Source organism: Hippichthys cyanospilos, chromosome 4 (assembly GCF_059441005.1).
Source record: "Hippichthys cyanospilos isolate Australia breed blue-spotted pipefish chromosome 4, RoL_Hcya_1.0, whole genome shotgun sequence".
In the NCBI taxonomy this organism is placed as follows: domain Eukaryota; kingdom Metazoa; phylum Chordata; class Actinopteri; order Syngnathiformes; family Syngnathidae; genus Hippichthys; species Hippichthys cyanospilos.
This window is the reverse complement of record NC_142372.1, coordinates 15,670,147-15,689,948: the sequence shown is the minus strand read 5'-3', so window position 1 is coordinate 15,689,948 and position 19,802 is coordinate 15,670,147. Positions and strand designations below refer to the sequence as shown.

Here is a 19,802-nt window from a genome sequence, read left to right as displayed (position 1 = left end):
TTACCTCCATTCGGCATGAAACAAAGAGGGTGCGAAGCGGCGGCGCACAAATCAAACTGAAAAATTTAACAGCTCGACATCCAAAAGTCCCATTACATGTATTTTTCCCTTTAAATTGCAGCAAGGAAAATAAAAGCTGTGGTCGATACTCTCAGGCCCTCACTGTGCAGTCTGCTTGAGAGTCCCCACTGTGTTGCAGTGTACTTACGCTCCCTAGCCTCCACTCCCTCTGTTTAACATAACTTAACACACACACATACAAAGCTCACTAAAAGTCGCACTGCTGTCAGTGACTAAAGAAGAAAGGGGAGGGGGGGAAAAAAGCATATAAACGTCACGATCCACTTACATCAGCATCACTTTCAGCTATTTTCACAGGCCTCTGCGCTTCTTTTCTGAGGCTTTCCCGTCCAGTAACCTGAAATGGCCCATAGCCGCAAACAAAATAGAATATTTAACACCATTATGACCACACAGTTCGATGCTCTCCTGCTTTAACGCTCCCAAGTTAACACATAAATATTTCAGAGAATCTTAACAAACAACAAACAGTGAGGCTACAAGACAAGTCTGATGGATTTAGTGGAGATCAAATAATGGAGGGGGGGCGCAATCATAGAAGCAGAAAGCGCATGAGCTGGAAAAACAAAAGTTTGTGCAGAGAGCAGAGGTTTAACAAACATTTAGGCAACTAAGACCACATGAAATACTACCAAGGAACTGTGCTGTAGTGTATGTGTACTATGCAGTGGCAGCCGTGCGTAATTTACCATAAATTCCGGATTATACGCCGCATCGTACTATAAGGCGCAGGTCATACCGTCAGATATTTATGCATTAAGATGGTACATGGAACTATTTTTGTTTAAATGTCAAACTTTTTTTTAACTGCCTGCTTACAAGCAGCATTCTATCTTCAGAAGATTGATCATGTCTATTAACTTAATCAATACTTTGGTAGCATCTTCTTATGTTTCCTTTTGATTGATTGACTGATTATTTTCTTGAACACACCTATAAACATGTTGCACATACACATACGTATACACAGATATCACTATCAAATTTACATGTGAGACTTCTATACAAGATATTATTCAGCTTGGGTTATAATTAATAATATCTACTATCTAATGTGGGACAAAGGAGTCGCGAGGACCAGTCAAGTTAATCAGAACGCAAACCACTCTGAGGGACATCTTCAAAATATGAGCATACAGTCTTCAGGAGAAGACGCACATTTATTTCATTGAGCATTCCATTGATCATGGGAGTAAGGCTAAGGAATCCTGGCACTCTTGACCACAAATGAGCAATCACTCAAAAACCATTTGGAAGTGTCAGCAGGTGCTTGATTCAGTTTAGCGATTCTGACCGCTTACTTGAGGCACAAAGTCCAAAATTTAACATAGCAAACAGCAATGCGAGACTGCTTTTTTCGAGTCTTGCATACTATAGGCTTTCTTCCTACGGGGTTGTAAGAAAGCCAGTAAAATTTTCAACAGGTTACCTTAAAGCAACAGAGAACCATATAAGGTAGGAATAGTTTGAGGTGCAGTCTCACATCATACATTCCAGAAACCGCCAACTGACTGTGTAGAGCACATTTTAATGAGAATTCAGCAGGATTTATTTTATTTTTCATTCTTAATAAAACTGAAATTTAGGAATCTCAGGTATACATGTCTAAATAAAGTAATGAAATAGGTACAGAATGTCCTACTAAATTCTCAAGCAATCACATTGAAAATTCTATCTTTTAATTCTGTTCACCACCACAAATCCCATCACCAATTCCTTCAAATGAAAGCAAAAGACGACAATGCACAACAAGAAAAGGTTGCCGTATGACATGCAGGATCACCAAAGTAGTATTTTGCATTCTAATCAAAACCTCACCATCATTTAAAATCGTTTGCATAAACACCTTCCTTACATTCCAACAGCCTCCAAAAGTTGGAGTAGCATTTTCAAAGCCACTCTGAACCAAAACAACCAGCGGCTCGTGACTTTGGATCTGTTTTTAAAAAAAGAAATGAGGAGGATTACTTTCACAGTCCTTGATTATTGAATGGACTGTCCCAGGTCCTGATGCACTGTGGTGGCTTTCAATTACTAAATGTAGCTCTGCTCAGACACTCTGACTCTCACAAAACCAGATAGATGGATAACAAATATATATTGTAGTAGACATTAAACAGCAAAGCAGATGTTAGGAGGGGTGGGTGGGGGGGTGGGGGGGGGGTGCAAGTGTGAGAAAACAGGAGGGAGAAAGAAAGGATAATCACATTTAATGGGGCCCACCTTCAGATCTAGATACTCCAGGTCCTTCTTCAGTTGTATGTAAGTATCATCAGCCTTAAAATGAGCAGTGAAGAAATGCATCATTCCAAAGGAAGCTGCAACATCATTTGAAATGAAGCGACTACGTATTTTGAGCTAAAAATCAACTTTAAAAATTTAGTTGCTCTCAGTGGACCTTTTCATAAAGTTTGAGAGGGGCATCAATTGGCTTCTGGAAGACATTTGCCAGAAAGTATGTAAATCTTTGGTTGGGTTGCCGTTGAGTAATTTAGCTAAATATAATGGCTAGCACATTATCATTCTGAGCAACAGAAAAGTCACTCGCTCAAAAATCTTTTCATGTCTATTTTTGAATCAACCTGTTCAAATGTAATTTATAGCAGCGGTTGAACACACACATAAAAAAAAAAAAAAAATCAAGAAATTTGCCGAGAGGGCTTCTTTACAAGTGATTTTTTTTAAGGTGTTGTCAAATGGAAACACTTGTGACATCATAATGAAAAGGTCCATTGTAGTGTCCTTGTCTTTTTTTACACGCAAGCAGAACTGAAATTAAGTATTTAAGTAGGAGTGCGGTCACACAGAGCGAGACCAAGCGTGGCACTGACTTCACAAAGTGCCACGGCAACTTCTCTCATAACAGGGCAAAATAATGGAAAACGCAGGCATGAATGGTCTTTATGTGGTCACTAGTATCAATGAAAGTGCAAACAACAAGCAACATGCTTTGCACGTCAACACGTGTCTGTCGAATCTGCACACTGTCTCGTGCAATGATGTCCAAGGAAACTGACTGTCTATGAATGACAGGGAGGGAATGTTCAGGATCAATCGGGTTGGGAGACAAGTGGGTGGGTATAAGGTGGTTCATGATGCACCACCTAGGGGGTCGCGATGTCAAGGAGGTTTAAGAAATTACGAGACCCCTGACCTGCACGCCGGGGCTTAGGAAGCCGTTGGGCTGCTGATGCCGCAGTTGAGCGAACGCTCCGCCGACGCCAGCGGGGCTTTGCGCACCGGCCATCTTGGCCTGGTGTCGCCGCAGCTGAATGAGCAGCAGAGTCAGCTCCTCGGGCTGGAGCCACACCCGGGTTTACAAGACAGAGGGAGCCGGCAGTTACTAGTGACTTCAAACATATTCAAAGCCAATTTCAAGAGTGGGCACATTGAAAGCTTCTAAAGGTGGTCAGATAAGGCCTTTATTGGTGGAAGTAATGCTGATCAATGGTCATTGGACAGGTATGAGCAAGTAGATTTAAAAGCCTGTTGGGGATGGTCTGATTGGATGGAGCACCCTGAACAGATGGCCTCTGTAGATTGAATCAGCAGTTGAACAAAATCATCCATCCGTCCATTTTCTATAGCCACTTATTCTCACAAGGATCATAGATTCGCTGGCGCCTATCCCAGGTGACTTCGGGCAGTAGAGAGGGTGACACCCTGAACTGGTTGCCAGCCAATTGCAGCGCACACAGAGACCAACAAGCATTCACGTACCCAATCTCACCTCAGGACAATTTAGAAGTGTTCAATACACCTGACATGCATGTTTTTTGGAGTGTCGAAGAAAGCTAGGGTGCTCAAAGCGAACTCACGCCAGCTCAAGAACATGCAAACGCTATACAGGAAAGCAAGCCGTAGCCGTGCTAACCACTCATCCACGAGCCGCCCTGAACAAAATCAATTCTGTAAATTTGATTGAACCCAAAAATAGTGTAATAGAGGGGGCACTCATGCTAATAGAGGGAATTCTACAGTAATTATATGCGCTCTGAAAATGTGTAAAAAAGTTCAATTTAACAATAAATTATTCAATGCTGTTGTTGGGAGAGCGCATACCACATGAGTGCTTGCTAATCACAACATTTTACGGTACTTGAGCAGTTATGCTACCAGCCTAATAATACATCATGTAAAATTGTTCAAAATTGATTAACAAATTGGCAATGTCTCATACGCAACATCGACAATGCAATATAATGTAGATAAAAGTGATCGGTGAATTCAAGATCCAAAAAGCATGAGCTGTTCAAGGTTCCTGAAGTACTGTGACATATTTTTTTAGGGGGCTTACTATAGAACTATAAAAATGTGATATGTGAATATATAATAATAATAATTCACATTGTCTATGGGCCGATGCATTCAAACACAAATGACTTGCTATTTTACAGTGGAATTATTAAGTGTCGTGGAAGGGATTCATACCGTTTTGCCGTGCAGGCTGGGTGCGCTGACGGTGTGCGTGATGTAGCCCATGGCTGGCATGGACCGTCTCGCCATCTGGGAGGTCTGCGGAGGAAAGCGAGCGCATCCACGTGTTAAGCCGGGCTCACATAATGTTAAATCAAACAGAATGTCTAATTCACCGAAAGGCGTAAAAGTTCAAAACATTGCTCCCAAACAAATATGTCTACACAGCAGTTTTTTCTTTCTATTGGAAACAAGGTGTGCACAGACTTTTCTGACGCTACAGGGCTTGGAAAGATTTGACATTTTTGCTTAACACACAGAATTAGCAAAAAGCATGCAGGCCCACTATCGCCAGCCTTAAAAGGACACAAACAACAAGAGATTTAATTAACTCCACATAAATTACAGCGAACCTGCTTTCTTAAAATAACATTTGTTTGCTACAAGCAAGAGCAGCACTGTGAGACGTTCCCTCTGAGATTCCCAAGCCACTATTTTTTGCTGTATAATAGGTTTTTTATTTAAATGCAGGATGAGAAGAAAGAGAGCGCGGCTGATGTTTGAGATGGAATCGAGATGTTTACAGGGTGCTGCTGAGCCCTGGGCACATTGAATTAGATGCTAATAAAACATCTCTCTTCATGATAATCCGCTGAGACCGACGCATCGCTATTACCAGAGCCTCCTCGGTCTTAAAGATACTGGGTGCACCAAAACTTAAGTTGAACTGCTAGTCGTTCACACAAACATTTGCTCCTTTGCATGGTCACTGTGGTCGCCTTTGTTTTGAAAATATACTGCAGCTCATCCATATTATAAGGATACGCCTGTAATTAGTCTCAAACATTATGGGGGCAGATTGCGTGTGTATATAAGAGGTCAAATGCGAGGTCTGTGTGTGTGTGTCAGCCAATGTGGTTGACGATGGTTATACAGGGCGTGGATGACGGGCCCGCCTTTTGACTACAGCAATGTGTGGATGGAATCAGAGAAGAGCTCGGGCTCAAACCACCTGTGGACTGTGGAAATCTTGGAATGCACGTCAGCCTCTCAACATTTAGCTGAATTTTCAAAATGCTTTTGATATCTACATAGCTTAATTCAACTTGACCCCCCGATGGACAACAAGTGAGTATGTTCAAATCTGAACAGTAGCTTGCATAATGAATATACTGTGAACCCTCGCATATTTGTGGTTCGCAAATTTTATCCCTCGTTATTTGCTGAAAGTTCAGATCAGCCATCTTATGTTTTTGCTTTCAGGCCAAGGTAATAAAAGTACTGCTTCGAAGCAAGACACGATGGTGCCACGCAACTATATTGGAACTGAACATGTTTGTTTGCTGTTGATAAAACTAGTGATTTGCTGCCATCTTTGTGCCAAAAAAAAAGGTAGCTCTTTACTTTAGTATTGTGTAATTTTATTGCTTGGATTTTAATGTTTCCTGCGGCATTTTGTTTAAAGGTAGTAAATCATACTGAGTTGAGGAGTTTCATATATATATTATACCCTATATTATACCAAATTTGTGCTCTACTAGAGTCATGTAACACTTTGGTGCCAAGGAATTATGTTGGAAATGAGCTGAGGTGCTTTAAAGGTAGTACTTCGGTCCTACATTATATTGGTCTACAACTAAAATCCATTCTTTACACCGCGCCTACTCTAATTCATATTTTTTGTCCCACTATTTGTTGTTATCATATACGTAATGGCAAAATAATGATTCTGAATGTATTGTGGAAAATTCATTTTTATTTTGCAAGCGTATGATTAGTTTTTACTGGCGTTATTTCTGAGAGTCCTTTAAGCATTGTTATATTTGTTATCCAAATGCAGTACATTCTTGTGTTTGATTAATTTTATGTAAATTAAAAGTTTGGAATATTGGCTGACTATTCTTTATTTGAATAAGATCACTTTATCGCATATCTTCTAACATTTCATACAAAAAACATTATGTATTATTCCTGCTAGTATCATATTGGAAGTGAAAAAGTTTTATCAGGACAGCACTTCGTATTGGCACATGTTGAAATTAGCTAGGGAGCTTCATGTGAATAAAAATGAATGATTTGCAACTATCTTGTGATATCTTAGTACAAAAAACATGAAGTGAGTTGAGGAGTTTTCTATGGACAAAATTATATCTTTGTCCAAAGCTTGTGGCATTTAAAGGCAATTAAAACTGTTTTTTGGAGGGAATCAATTACTCGGGGTGGGCTTCATAACCGTACTACCACCACAAATAACCAGGGTTCACTGTACTAGACTATACTGTACAAACAAAGTATTAGGAAGGTGACTAGATGATTTGCTGTGACAAAGCACAACATGTCAAACCTGTGACAGGCGAGTAAAGATGTGTCCCGGGGAGGTTGATCCAGTGTTGTCCACACTTGACAAATCATCAAGCGGCCTGACTGTCCGTCTGCCCGAAGGCGTGTGTGGCCTGCGAGGGGACAGAGGCTTGAAGGAAGGGGAGATGGAGGGCGGGACCTCGCAGGGGGACGGCGGCACAGAGATGGAGCGCGGCATCTCCACGGTGACGGTGAAAGATGAGGAGTCGCTGAAGTTGGGGCCGGTGTACACGGGCGCCGTGGGGCTGCCGTGTCGGAACTGCTGCCTCTGCTGCCACTCGTACAGTTGCCACACCATACCCTCCTTGGTGGCCACGCGCTCGTCTGAGGACATGCGGAAGTGGCTCAGTCGGTCGTGTGCGTACTTGTAGTCGCTGGGCAGGTTGAAGGAGGGCGAGTTGCTGCCGGACGGGAGGCGGGGAGACTTTGGCAGTGACTGACAGGACGAATCTGCCGTGTTGACTTTGGGCTGTAAGGGGGGAGTTCGCCGAGGGAGGTTGTAATCGGCAGAGGGAGCGCTGACAGAAACAAATGACAAGCTATTAACTACAACTCAAGGGCAAGCCGTTAAAGCGTTCACTCTATATCCTTGATAGCTATCTTAAAATGTCAAACACAGGCAAAAAAACGAATGTTTATGATTAAACAATGTGGAAATAAATGAATGTTGCACAATAAACAACATAAAATTTATTAAACATCAATGTTTTCACATCAATGGTTGAGTTTATGCTAAAATAAAGGCAAATGAACAATGATCCATATGAGTGCTATCTCCTGCACTTCAGTTTCTTTTGACTTGTATGGTCTTTTAAGTATTCGCTGTAACAACCTTCCAAAAGCCAGTATAAATCAAAAAACAGATTAGAACCATAATGCAAACACATCTGCGGGCATGAAACATGTAACATTTCATGTTTCATTAAACAATTCTATTGGAACATGATAACGACACTTGTTAAGCACTGATATCCATAACAAAATTGTATATATTTAAAAAAAACTAAAAATTCAAGCCTACCAACTGACTGAAATAAAGCAACCCCCACCCCACCCCCGCAAGTAGACTTTGGGATGTGAAAAAGGGCGCAAAGCACTGGACAACTTCAACCATGGAATGCATGCGGCCTTGGCACCATCAGTCACTGGACAACCCCCTTTCCTCGCCCCAGGTAATTCCATACTAGTAGCATTTACTAGTAAAGTGATGACAAAGAGCATACTAATACATGGACATCATGCTGGATATCAGAGAAATTGAAGAACTACTCAACAGCTTTTCGAATAAATTTGGCGCAGTGCTGTACCCATGTTAAGTTAGTTCTATATCAGGCGATGCAGGATGTAACGACTGTTTCACCATTAGCATATTTCTGACAGGCAGGATGCAATGTTGGCCACTAGAGAGCATTATTTAGCTGCGTTTGTGTCCTTTTGATTACAGACTGGAAAGCAAGTTGAATAAAAATCTTTGAAGACTGCCACTCACCTCTTTGGCGGATCGCCCTTTTGAACTTTGACCCAGTGCTCCACCTGAGCCAGCGTACTCTTCCTCTGTGCATGTTTCTCGGTGTCAGCCCTTCTCTGATACAACAGGTTTCCATTGTGGTGTTCTGACGGCACGGACACCGGCTGAACGCTCAGATGGCCGTTTCTTTGAGGGACGCCATCCACCAAGTTTGGAGAGAGTCTCTCCCTTGGATCTGACAACCTGGGCCTTCCTTGGACTTCTAACATGTATCTTCCCTCTTCTCCTGTAGCCAGCCGTGCGTCGTTGTCCCAAGGATGCTCTCTGTCTGTCCTTGGAAATGTCTCTGACTGAGGTGTGGGCTGTTTGACATGGTTAGCCTGCTGTACATATTTTTCTGGCCTCTCTGTTTCTCTGAGAGGAGGAAAAGAAAAGGTCATTTGATAATAAAAATGTGCAGTACTGAGGCAAAAACACATGTATCCATTTTCAAGAGCATTCATCCTGAAGCCGGAGAACAATTTTCCTCAAGTGTATTGGCTCAATAAAGTTAGGGGAACGCTGAGGTTGAGTATGTTGCTATTAAGCAACAGGCATCCAGGTGGCGCAATTGGAGAGATGCTAAAACAGTACTTGCAAAAATAATTTACAAGCACAGCACTAAAGGTATGGCATTTTCAGTTTGCATTATCCAGGGATGGGCAATTAGTAGTAAAGAAAAATAAATTGAATATGATTAATAAGTCAATATATACAATAGTGTCTGTTGTTGCTGTGTGGATCTTGGCCTCACAGGGGCAGTGTGGTGCTGCGCATGAATGAAGGATGACCTTTTTTAACTCTCCTGCGTGGATCTTGGCCTTTTAATGGGCAGTGTGGTGCTGTGCATGCATGAGGCACACCCTTTTTTAAGATTGAATAAACAGCAGAAGAAAAAATATGCTATTAAGTTTTACTAATTAACTTTATGTACTGATTGGGAAAAACATGGCTTTTTTATGTGTCTGTATGTATTCCTACAATTTTTTTTGAGAGAATATTCATTGGTTGAAGAATATCACGAATGGAACTCAATGATATTTTTCTCTAAGCCTGTCAATGGGGGTTTTGCTTGACTGCTAGCATTAGCACTGGTGATGTTTTTTTTTACAACTAAGTATGTATTTAAGTTTGCATCAATCCATCCATCCATCATGTATAGCCACTTATCCTCACTAGGGTCACCTGCATGCTGGCGCCTATCCTAGCAGTCTTCGGGCAGTAGGCGGGGGACACCCCGGACTGGTTGTCAGTGGATCGCAGCGTATTTGAATATACAATGTCATATTTAAACATATGCAGTGTGCAATTGATTATGTAAACCCCAGCTGGCCACTGAATTAAAAATTAAAGAATGCTCGGACGGCAGAATATCATTCTTCTCATATATACTGCACAAGTATCGTGGTTCATTCAGGATGGAACTTGTAAAGGAACTTGTAAGCACACACACACACCATTCTTTCATAACATATCTAACATCGTGAGAAGCATAAATCAGAATGAAGATTAAATTTCAATTCATTTATCCCTACTATTACATACAGGGACAGTTCACTTATTGTATTGAGGTGCAGTAAGACCCACTAAAGAAGTACCTCCCTTGACTAAGACTTATGTCCAGCTGGCAGAGGGCTTCGGTCCTCATCTAGCTGCACATCAGACATTATCATGGCCCTGAACAGATGGCCATAGCCTGACCTGATAAAATGAGGCCGCATGAAGGTAGGGAAGCTATTGATCATATTCGTTGGTAATGCAAATATAAGTACAACAGGTGTCAAAATGGTACGTCCAGTCTCTTTTTTTTAACGACATCACCTCAACTCATTGCACACAGATTGCCGTGCTTTATGAAGGGGGGTAGGACGTTAGTTATACAGATGGAAGCCCAGCCAATGAGGAGAGAGGCTTACTCCGTGGGTGAGACCAACCTCTTAATGGTGTGACTCTGCTGCATCAGCGCCGCCTGGTTCATGGCCCGGATCCAGCCATTCATGTCCTCCTGTGTATCCGCGCTGAAGAAATACGTTCGCATCCCGCAGTGTTCCGCCTGTGAGCCAATCACAGAGTTCTTATTGTAGATGTAGGAGCGCATTCCTGTGTGGCTCGCCTGTCAAGTGGAAGACAGAGCAAATGCAGATGTGAGAATTAAAATGGCCGACAATAGCGTTCGAAGAGACTGACGGCTGTCAACATTTTCAAAAGGGGAAGCAAGGAAGTGCATCATAAACAAAAACATTGTTTAGTTTATGGCAACTCTCGCTACCGACTATACAATGGAAAAGATATCATTAGTAATGGGATATCTGCAAATTACTGATATAAATATCATCCTTGTAGTTTTTTTCCTAATCAAATGTGTTTTAATCATAATTAAATTAAGTAAATATGCAAAACTATCCATACCAATACAATTTGTCAGAAAATTTTACGTAACCCATCTGTACATCTAACGGTACACAAATACAACACTGCCTAAGTTCAGTTCTGTTGTATTGTACTCTTTGCTATAATACTGTACATTTGTACTCACAATAGAACCTTTTTAAACTTTAATTTGAAGTAAAATATTTTATTAAAATGTTTATTAAACTTGTAAATGTGAAGTAAATTTTGCATAATATTTTTACTTACTCATTACACACATGCAGTGTGAATGTTCAAACTGGGCAAACTGTTAAAATGGTCCCCAATTATAATTTTTTGAATAATTTTTGATGAACACTCATGCTACTTGCTACTGCATTTCAACATTGTTCATGATTGTGGTAACTGGACAATTAAGTATGTTTTGAAGTGGTGCTTGGTGTGCAAGTTTAAGAACCACTTCTATAAGAGAAACATTGAACATTAGCATCCTTCAGCATATGAAATGACATAGATCAGTTGTGTCCATTACATAGACAGCTGCTGAAATCTGCGCACACACAAAATCTGATAATCAAATTATATTATTGGTATTATTAATCAGCATACTAGTAACAAACAATCAGCATATGGTTGAGTTTGATGCTAATTTTAGCAACACAATCCAACTATCAGCGTATATATAGGCTGTAAACGTATTGAGTTTGAAAAGCCACACATGTAGCTGAAGTCTAGAAAGGACTCAAATCATAAAACCTAAAGGCAATTTTACAATTCTATTATATAAACAAGTCTGCAGTTATGGCGGTAAACAGAGATACGGGGCAGTAAAATGCACTGACTCGTGGCTATACCCTGAAGCTGATTCAGGAACTACAGTACTACTACAAGGTGATGATGGCAACAAGCAGTAATAATGATTAAAACAAATGAAATGCAAAGAATGTCTTTTTTCCAGAGTGGTAAATGTTCTCACATACTAAACATACAATAAGTACACAACAGACGTGAAGATACTGTATATGCGAGCTATACCTCTACCCATTTGCACAGTCCACTAGCTTTATCCACAAAATATTAGTTATGATTTCTCTGTTTTGATTCTTTTTTTTATTTTTCACAAAGCGCTTTTTTTCTTTGGGCTATGTGAGGTGCAGCTGAATTTCAGAAACTTTAGTTCTATTCTACTGTTCATTCCTAAAAACTAATACAAGGTAGAAAAAAAAATCTTTTTTTTTCCAAAATTTATTTGTTGGATTTGATGTACGAATAATTTTGGAACACAATTGTCTATGGCTCTTTATAAAAATCAGCCAAAAAGGCGATCATCATTTCTGGAATTGTCTGGCACAGAATGATTTCAGTACATTGACTATGGATTTGTACTTCCCACCACTGGTCTTTTCCATAATGATCAGATGATAGATGGCAAGAGCTTGTCAGGACAAATACCAGAGCATATAGACGCACTGTTGTTGATGCTGGCGCTCTGACTCGATTAAACTTGTGCTACAAACAAAAGCCAAAGACCCAATTTTGACATCTGCCCATTATAGCATATTTTGGTAAATAGGGCTCATTGTGTATGTCACTCAGGCACTGACACTGCAGTTTCCTGCTGATCCAATTTCCTTAAGTGCAAATCCAATATCAAACGGGTCACCATTTAAATAATGCAAAAACAATTTGCTCAAATTAAAGCACCTCAAAGAGCTCTGGTATTGATGGACCTGATGTTGCTGCTTCATGACAACACACTACTAATGCACATTTAGGAAATGCACATTGCACGGCGGGAGAATGAGGAGGCATCGGATGATAATGACGATGATCACTGGTGATGATGCTGAAGTGAAATCAAATACCTACAGTATTCATGCAAGACAGGAAGCTTGTGTGACTCAGGACGGCCGCTCGCAGAGAGAACGGTACTCACGCCGCCCGCGCACACACACCCGGTCACAATGGAAGGCAATTGACCAACGGGGAATGGGAGAGACACAGTGAGATGAGGAAAATAAAGAAAAAAAAAGAAAAGAAAAGTACAACAGGGAGATCAGAGCAGAAGACATGAAAAACAACAAATGGCTCAGACTGTTAACTTTCCTTGACAGGTCATTACAAAGAACACGGTCAATGCATGCTGAACGACGTCATCAAACAAAAGTTAATACCTTAAGGTACTACGACTCCAAACGCATGATAGTTGGTAAGCTGTTTTTTTTTTTCTCCTTCGGTCCAATAAGCAAGTGGATGAAAGCAAGGTGGTCCCTTACAACTCAGGCGAATTGGTCTTAAATTTCAGGTGGTGGGATTTGCAAAGCAATTGTTATTCATTTATTTATTTATTGTCTGTTTAAATCTCTAATGAGGTCAACTTTGGTACTCTTCGAGCCTGTTCTAAAAATGGCTCACCAATGACATGCGTCTATTCTTAATTGTTTATTTGTTATTGTTTTAAAAGAAAAAGAAATAAAAACATGGCTACTCTAAGACAAAAAAAGCTCACGCAAATACATTTTTCTCGCTATTGTGTTTACCAAATTTTCACCAATGCAAGTACCGTATGAGATATTTTGAAAAAAAGGTCAAATGCCAGCATTGCAGTGCATGATCAAGTCATAGAAATCAATTCAGGGTTGAAGCAAAGCTAGCCGACGAAACACCAATGAGTAGATGAATAACCCCTCAATAATTTAGCAGCTTTTAACTTCACGAGTGCATATCGTAGGTGTTGGATATAACCCTCATAGCTCCAAAATCACTTTTCAATTGACCCCCAAAGTAGCATTGCATCCTGAAAAGAGTGCATGCCATTTCCAACACTTCAGATTGGTAAAGAATTTGTAAAACTATAAGGCATGAGCGAACTGAACAATGGTACAGATTTTTTGAAAGAAAAAAAAACAACCAAAATTCACCAAAATATGTTATGAGGTTGACTGACTTGAACTGAAACCAACAAGCTAAACAAGAAAATGCTAAACAACGAACATTGAAAACTTTTTGCAATAAATTTCAAATGAGTTACTAGTGCCAATTATTTTGGCAGTTGAACGACAATAAACTAGGTTATAAGATTACCTTGGGTTAATATCATATTTCAATAATTGCTAATGAAAAATGAGAATGAAACCAAATGTAGTTGCCTAGAGAGGGTCAACTCCAGTTATTAAACCTTGGTGATTATGGTTCATTACAATTACAAATAATTCCTTTAACACAAGAAAAAAACAATACCGAATGTAAATAGGTTACTTGAAAAACAGGTGCCCATTTTTGTTAATGACAAGGTGGCACAGTCTTAACAATTCCAATAGTAAGACATCACTTCTAGTTACTGTCTTCATCCATCACAACATTCAATATAGGCTACATTTTACAGCTGTCTATCACATGCTGTTGTACAAGTGGCTCGTTGGTTATGAATTAAATACTAAATGAAATGGGCGTTCTCATAGATGTGAAAAATGGTGACACAAGCGTTTTTCACTCCACTTTGCATATAAGCCACAGTTAACTGCAGACCGCAGGGATTGGAAGCAAGCATAGTCTATCATTTCTATTCCCATCTGCACAATTAGCTTACATTGTAGAATGACATTTAAAGGCAAACGCGACTCATTCCAAAGTTTATGGGCACATATTGTACATGTAAATGCAAGAGCCAAGAAGTGAAAGTAGAATATAGGCTCATGGATGATTGTAACAGAATGGCCTACAGCCGCTACGCAACATCAAATATTCAGGCACCAAATTTCCACAGAGGCAGGGTACAGTATAGACTGTTGTCGCTGAAGCGGAAATAAATGAATGCATTTACCACCTTCTGGTAGAGTTCACAGAGGGAAACACTCTTTAAATGCTATCCACAGTCACCTGTTCAAATCTTACCACTGTTGCTGCACCATGACTGATAGTTTCACTGAGTACCATTCAAAACATTACAAAACATTGTAATTTTGCTCTGTTTTACAATAAATGGATTAATTAATCTTTAGCACAATTAGTGCGAATGAAACCCAAACGTTTCTGCTCCCTGCCCACCATTCATGAAAGGGGAGGAAAAAAAAAATCAGACAAGAGAAAAGTCTGCTGTGCTTGACGTACTGTACATATGCTAATTCATGCAGGAATCATGCCTGGAATACGTAAAAGATCCACTGCAGCAGAGACAGCCATCACTGGGGGTTGTTAAAAAAAAGGTTAACGGCCAGACCCCGACCATCTGGAAGAAATCCTCAGAGCTTATTCTGATGTGCTAGGAAAACATTTCGTCGAGAATATAAACATACTGTTGTTAGGAGAAAGACCTGAATGTTACTATTTTTTTTTTATTTTTTGACAAACACAATATTTGAAGTGCTTAGACAAAGGTAGTGCGTTGCCACCACCTGGTAAGCTGCCGAGGAACTATGTTGAAATGAATTGAGATGCTTTTAGAGAAACTTCTTTGACTTCTTTTCGCAATGTTAAACATTTTGTGGAAGCATTGTCCCGTTCACTTGCATCTACAAGTGTATAATTAAAAAAGATGCTCTGTATTATTGTAATAGATGCTCCAGCATCACCCCTATATATAGAGAGAGATATTTGAATAACAATTATGTAATGAATGTGTAGTATATAATGCTTTCTTTGACAACATGAGCAACACTGCCATCCAGTGGTCACAGTTCATCACTACAGTGCTCAATTGACTAAATATTAAAATAAGCGCTAGTCAAGGGTGTCAGCTACCGTTCCATTAAAAAAAAAAACGTCATTGGCACAAAACATAAATATTTTAAAAGATGATCATTCTGGTCCATGACAGTGAAAACGTGAAGGTCTGTGTTTTAGTAAGCACCCTGCCCTCTCGAGTAACAATTCATCACACTAGAAGAAAGACTATGACTTGAAGAATAACTCTTTTTCACAACTTGGATGACCTTACAGCACTATAGATACTTAAGACATGTTCCTACAAAGCAAATAACCAAACAAAGGCCTTCTATACTAGTCAGCCTTCCTAAAAACGAACTAGGTTTGGAAAGCAAACACATACGAATTGCTCAATTAGACTGAATAACCAATAAAAAGGCTATTCCAAGGGCCCAAAATGTATATTTTTTTGTGTACTGTATTTGTTGTCATGGTTGTAGCACATAGTGAAAGCCTGTGAGTTCATCATCGTGTTGTCATGAAGAAATATTGTTACCTTGAAAGCATATTTGCGGTTGACATGGTCCTCAGGCGCAACTGGTGCGATGAGATAACTGGGCAGAGGAATGCTACCGAGGACAGTCTCTTCACGGCTGTCTAAAGCAACAACGACACAAGCGCACAAACATGTCAGTAATTGCACCCAAAACACACAAAACGAGTTTGGCCAAGATGATATACGATGTTTACAAGAGATTTGGGATTTATGAGTCATGGGAAAGGGTAGAGTAATTTGTGGGTGACAACTGTATGAGCAAGGCCATTTGACACTAGGAGGTGAATTGTTTTCTCTTTCCTTGGGGGGACTTGGCAAAATATAATTGAGAAGCACTGGTATAACCCAAGGTCTATGTTCTAAATTGATAAAAGTGAACTTCCCCTACGCCCTTCTTGATATCGCAATTAATTTAAATTGAGGATGGGAGCTCCAGTTCCTTGAGAGCCATTCCGACCGGAATTCGATGTCTCTCACTTTCAACAAACCTGATTCAAATCATCAGGATCATTATCAGGCTTCTACAGAGCTTGCTGATGAGCTGATTATTTGAATCAGGTTTGATGGGAGATGGTGACTTTGAAACAAGGCAGGACCTGGATCTCGAGGAACTGGAATTTCTTACCCCAGGTTTAGACAATATGCCTTGAAACTTGGACAGTTGAGAGTTTTGCCAGTTGCTAACACTCACCTTTATAGTAAAATAGGCAGAAGTCAGACAAAACAAACCACTTTCGTTTCCAAAGTCGCATTCCAGAGCTGTCCTGGAGGTTCACAGGGAAATGCACATGTGGTTAAGAACACAACAAAAATAACTTTCATTGTAGCATTTGAATGATGAATTGCAAATCAACAAATTTAGGTACCTGGAATTATCAAGTGAGTATGTATGCATTTGCATTTTTTAACCCTCTTCAGGAATTTGTAACAATTAAATGAGAACGCCTCTGTTCCATAATTTTCATATTTTATGAGCCTTTAGTCCAAAAAACGAACTAAAACTTAATGTGAGGCTGAGAAGGTTAAAAGCTATTATGAGTAGGTTTGAGAAACAATGAAAGACTGTCATTCTTTGATTAAAAAAAAGGTTTGGCAAGTCTGTCGTTGGACTTAAAAGTCACAAATAACCGTCTTCAATTATTTAACAACAACAACAACAACAACAAACAATCTAAATGGTTGCTACAAACATGATCAGTTACCTGTTTATAGAGCCAGCCCCTCACTACCACCGGAATGTTGGGGTTTCGTTTAATAGACTGATCCCTCTTGCCGAAACTATGACATTTGCTTGAACCTCTCGATCCCTGCAAGGACACAAGGATAAAGTAAGTTGCTTACAGAGAGAGAAAAAACAAGTGTGCTTACCTGCTGAAGAGGTGTATTGACCTTGTAAAAAAAATGTAAACCATTGCAAAAAGTGCTGTGACCTTACCTCAAGATAAGAAACTGCTCAACCAAGCAAGGATGTGCACATCCATTTCTAAACTTACTAGGTCATTCTAGAGTTTGCATTACTGAGACACTTAATTACTTTTCACAGGTGCTTTATTTCTGTAAATACTTGCTGTCTAGCTTGAAAGGCCAACAAAAAAGTGTATTGTTTTGTATGCATAGAAAAACATACATTAAAGTGACAAAACCTTGCACTGATTTCACGAGGAATTAATTCAGAATTAAAAATTTTAAAACTGTTAGTAATTGTGGCTTTGAAATGCAGGGCTTGGCCTGGTGTGTCCCATGCGTGTCAGTAATAGTGTATGTACAATTGGTTTGCTGAGAATTAATTGGCTAATCTTTTATTCAGTCTGCATGGGATATACCTGGGCATCATTCGTGGTACAATAATGTGTGTTTTATGTATTCATTTTGTCACTGTTTGTTGAATGTTGAAAATATTTATTTTTGAGTGTTTTTTTTTTAATAAATTATGATTTCAAAAATCTGTGCTACAGTGAGGCTGCAAAAAGTGAGGGACAACTGTTATGAAAATTCATCGAGCATTTATCTATGGGAGTAGCCTTTTGCTGTGCTGCTATTATGCATGGAAAAAAAATGAAAAAAATGACTAAATTATTACACAATATAACCATTAATCACCATAAAGTGTCATCTAGAGTTGATTAAATCACTTTATCAAAATTACTGGGAGTTTTTTTTCTCACCCAGAGAAATGAATTAAAAAGCAACAAAAAGACAAATCTTCTCACCTTTGATGCCAAAGTGGCATCCATTGTGGCTGTGGTCACATGCTTGGAGGACTCTGTGACCATACTGGGTGATCGGTGATTGGACATGCGGGACTGGATCCTACATTTGAAAAAAGGCAACTTTTTAATTACTTTTTCATTGTTTTTTACTTTGAAACCATACATGTTAAAACAGGTCTGTACTTTGCCCTCTTTACTCTTAGGCTTTTTTCCTCGTGCACATGACACTAAAAAAAGTCACACATACGTGTGACCTTGAATTACTCAGAAATTGGCTAATAAGAAATCACACTTTGCTATAATTTACTCAGTGCACAGCTTGAACAACAACGAATCGACCGTCAACAAGATGTGGGATGTCGACATGAATGAGTGGAAAAGGACTCCAGTAACAACCTGTGAAGCTCTAGTGAACTCCATGCCTGAGCCCAGGTTAAAGGTAGTCCTGGAAATTAATGGCTCAACACAAAAAATACCTTTTGTTGCCAGCAGTTTATTGAGATTGTATAGTGAGTGTTTGAGGTGACAGTTCTTAAATTTGCATTCGTCACCAAAAACACCCCGAAAGCGGTATTTATCTTCATTCGGCCATCGCTGAGCCTTCCTGCTCAGCGCTATTCTTTGCCCAATCTAAAAAAATGACTGGGTCCTCACTTTGTTACATCGCTAATTAAGCACTATCCCCAAAGCACCCAATGCAGACTGAACACATGCTCACCAAGCAGTCAACGGTGCACAAGAACGACTGAAAGGGGTGAAGCAGACACTCAGGGAGGGGCAGGACTGATATAAGAACTTGAAACGCCATTTTGCCAAAGATAATAAAAATCTCTTTCTTTTGCTTATAGACGATCAGGTCAAGTTTAAAATATCAAAAGACCCTTTAACCCTTTAGTGGGCATAGCGGACGCTTTTGGCCAATAGTATCAACAGGCACGAAGGGCTTTTATTAGGCACACGTTTTTCTATTTTGAAGTCCTAAACCGGGGAGAATTTTTAGGATTTGAGGGAAATTTAGGGATACGTTAGAATTCAAGCAATGGCTGTTGCGGCCGCTTTCGGCCGCTTTGCCTGTTTAGACTATCGGCCGAAAGCGGATGCTGAGCCCAGTAAAGGGTTTAAGTACAGTACTTGAATCAGTACTTTTACAATAACCTGAGTCTTATTTTTTTTTTTTTTTGGTAGTATTTGTGTTTCCACTACAGTACACAGTGTGAGTATAAGTTGGGCACCTCTGCTTATTTCCGCTGAATAATTCCGATGAAGCTCAGATTTCTAGTCAAAACAGATGTGAATATTTCCTGGCATTAGCAACACCACCTGTTTCGACACCAAAGACACTTATGCTGGCACATGGAGCCCAGGGAGAAAATTGGACATTCAACAAGTTCATGTCCGTACATCCAAAAAAAAAAAAAAAAAAAAAGGCTGACGCTCTGTAAATTACATTACCTAATGAACAAAGAGTAAATACATCATACTCTAAATTACAATTCAATGTATCTGCTGCACTAGAAGACTTTTATTTAAGTAAGTAATATTTTAATCCAATATTTTGACTGATTACATTGCATTTCCATAATGTATTCTGTATCTGTTCCTCAAGCATATTATTGATTCCTCGCGGAGGTTGCATGACATTGTCCCATCAGCCTTA

At 39.7% G+C, this 19,802-nt stretch overlaps 1 protein-coding gene across 2 annotated transcripts in view; it reads right to left on the bottom strand.

The window, feature by feature from the left end:
• Positions 1 to 19,802, bottom strand: part of plekha7b (pleckstrin homology domain containing A7b) — a 75,771-nt gene that overhangs the window by 18,188 nt on the left and 37,781 nt on the right. The window contains exons 5-15 of one of the 2 annotated variants that reach the window (XM_088413374.1): positions 18,146 to 18,245; positions 17,138 to 17,242; positions 16,627 to 16,699; positions 15,936 to 16,036; positions 10,282 to 10,478; positions 8,348 to 8,740; positions 6,842 to 7,376; positions 4,513 to 4,596; positions 3,236 to 3,379; positions 2,305 to 2,358; positions 350 to 418 (exon numbers count right to left, since the gene is read on the bottom strand). In XM_088413374.1, coding sequence (XP_088269500.1) covers positions 350 to 418; positions 2,305 to 2,358; positions 3,236 to 3,379; positions 4,513 to 4,596; positions 6,842 to 7,376; positions 8,348 to 8,740; positions 10,282 to 10,478; positions 15,936 to 16,036; positions 16,627 to 16,699; positions 17,138 to 17,242; positions 18,146 to 18,245 — 1,855 coding nt within the window. The remainder of the gene's footprint in view (positions 1 to 349; positions 419 to 2,304; positions 2,359 to 3,235; positions 3,380 to 4,512; positions 4,597 to 6,841; positions 7,377 to 8,347; positions 8,741 to 10,281; positions 10,479 to 15,935; positions 16,037 to 16,626; positions 16,700 to 17,137; positions 17,243 to 18,145; positions 18,246 to 19,802) is intronic. The other variant, XM_088413375.1, reaches the window with a different exon arrangement.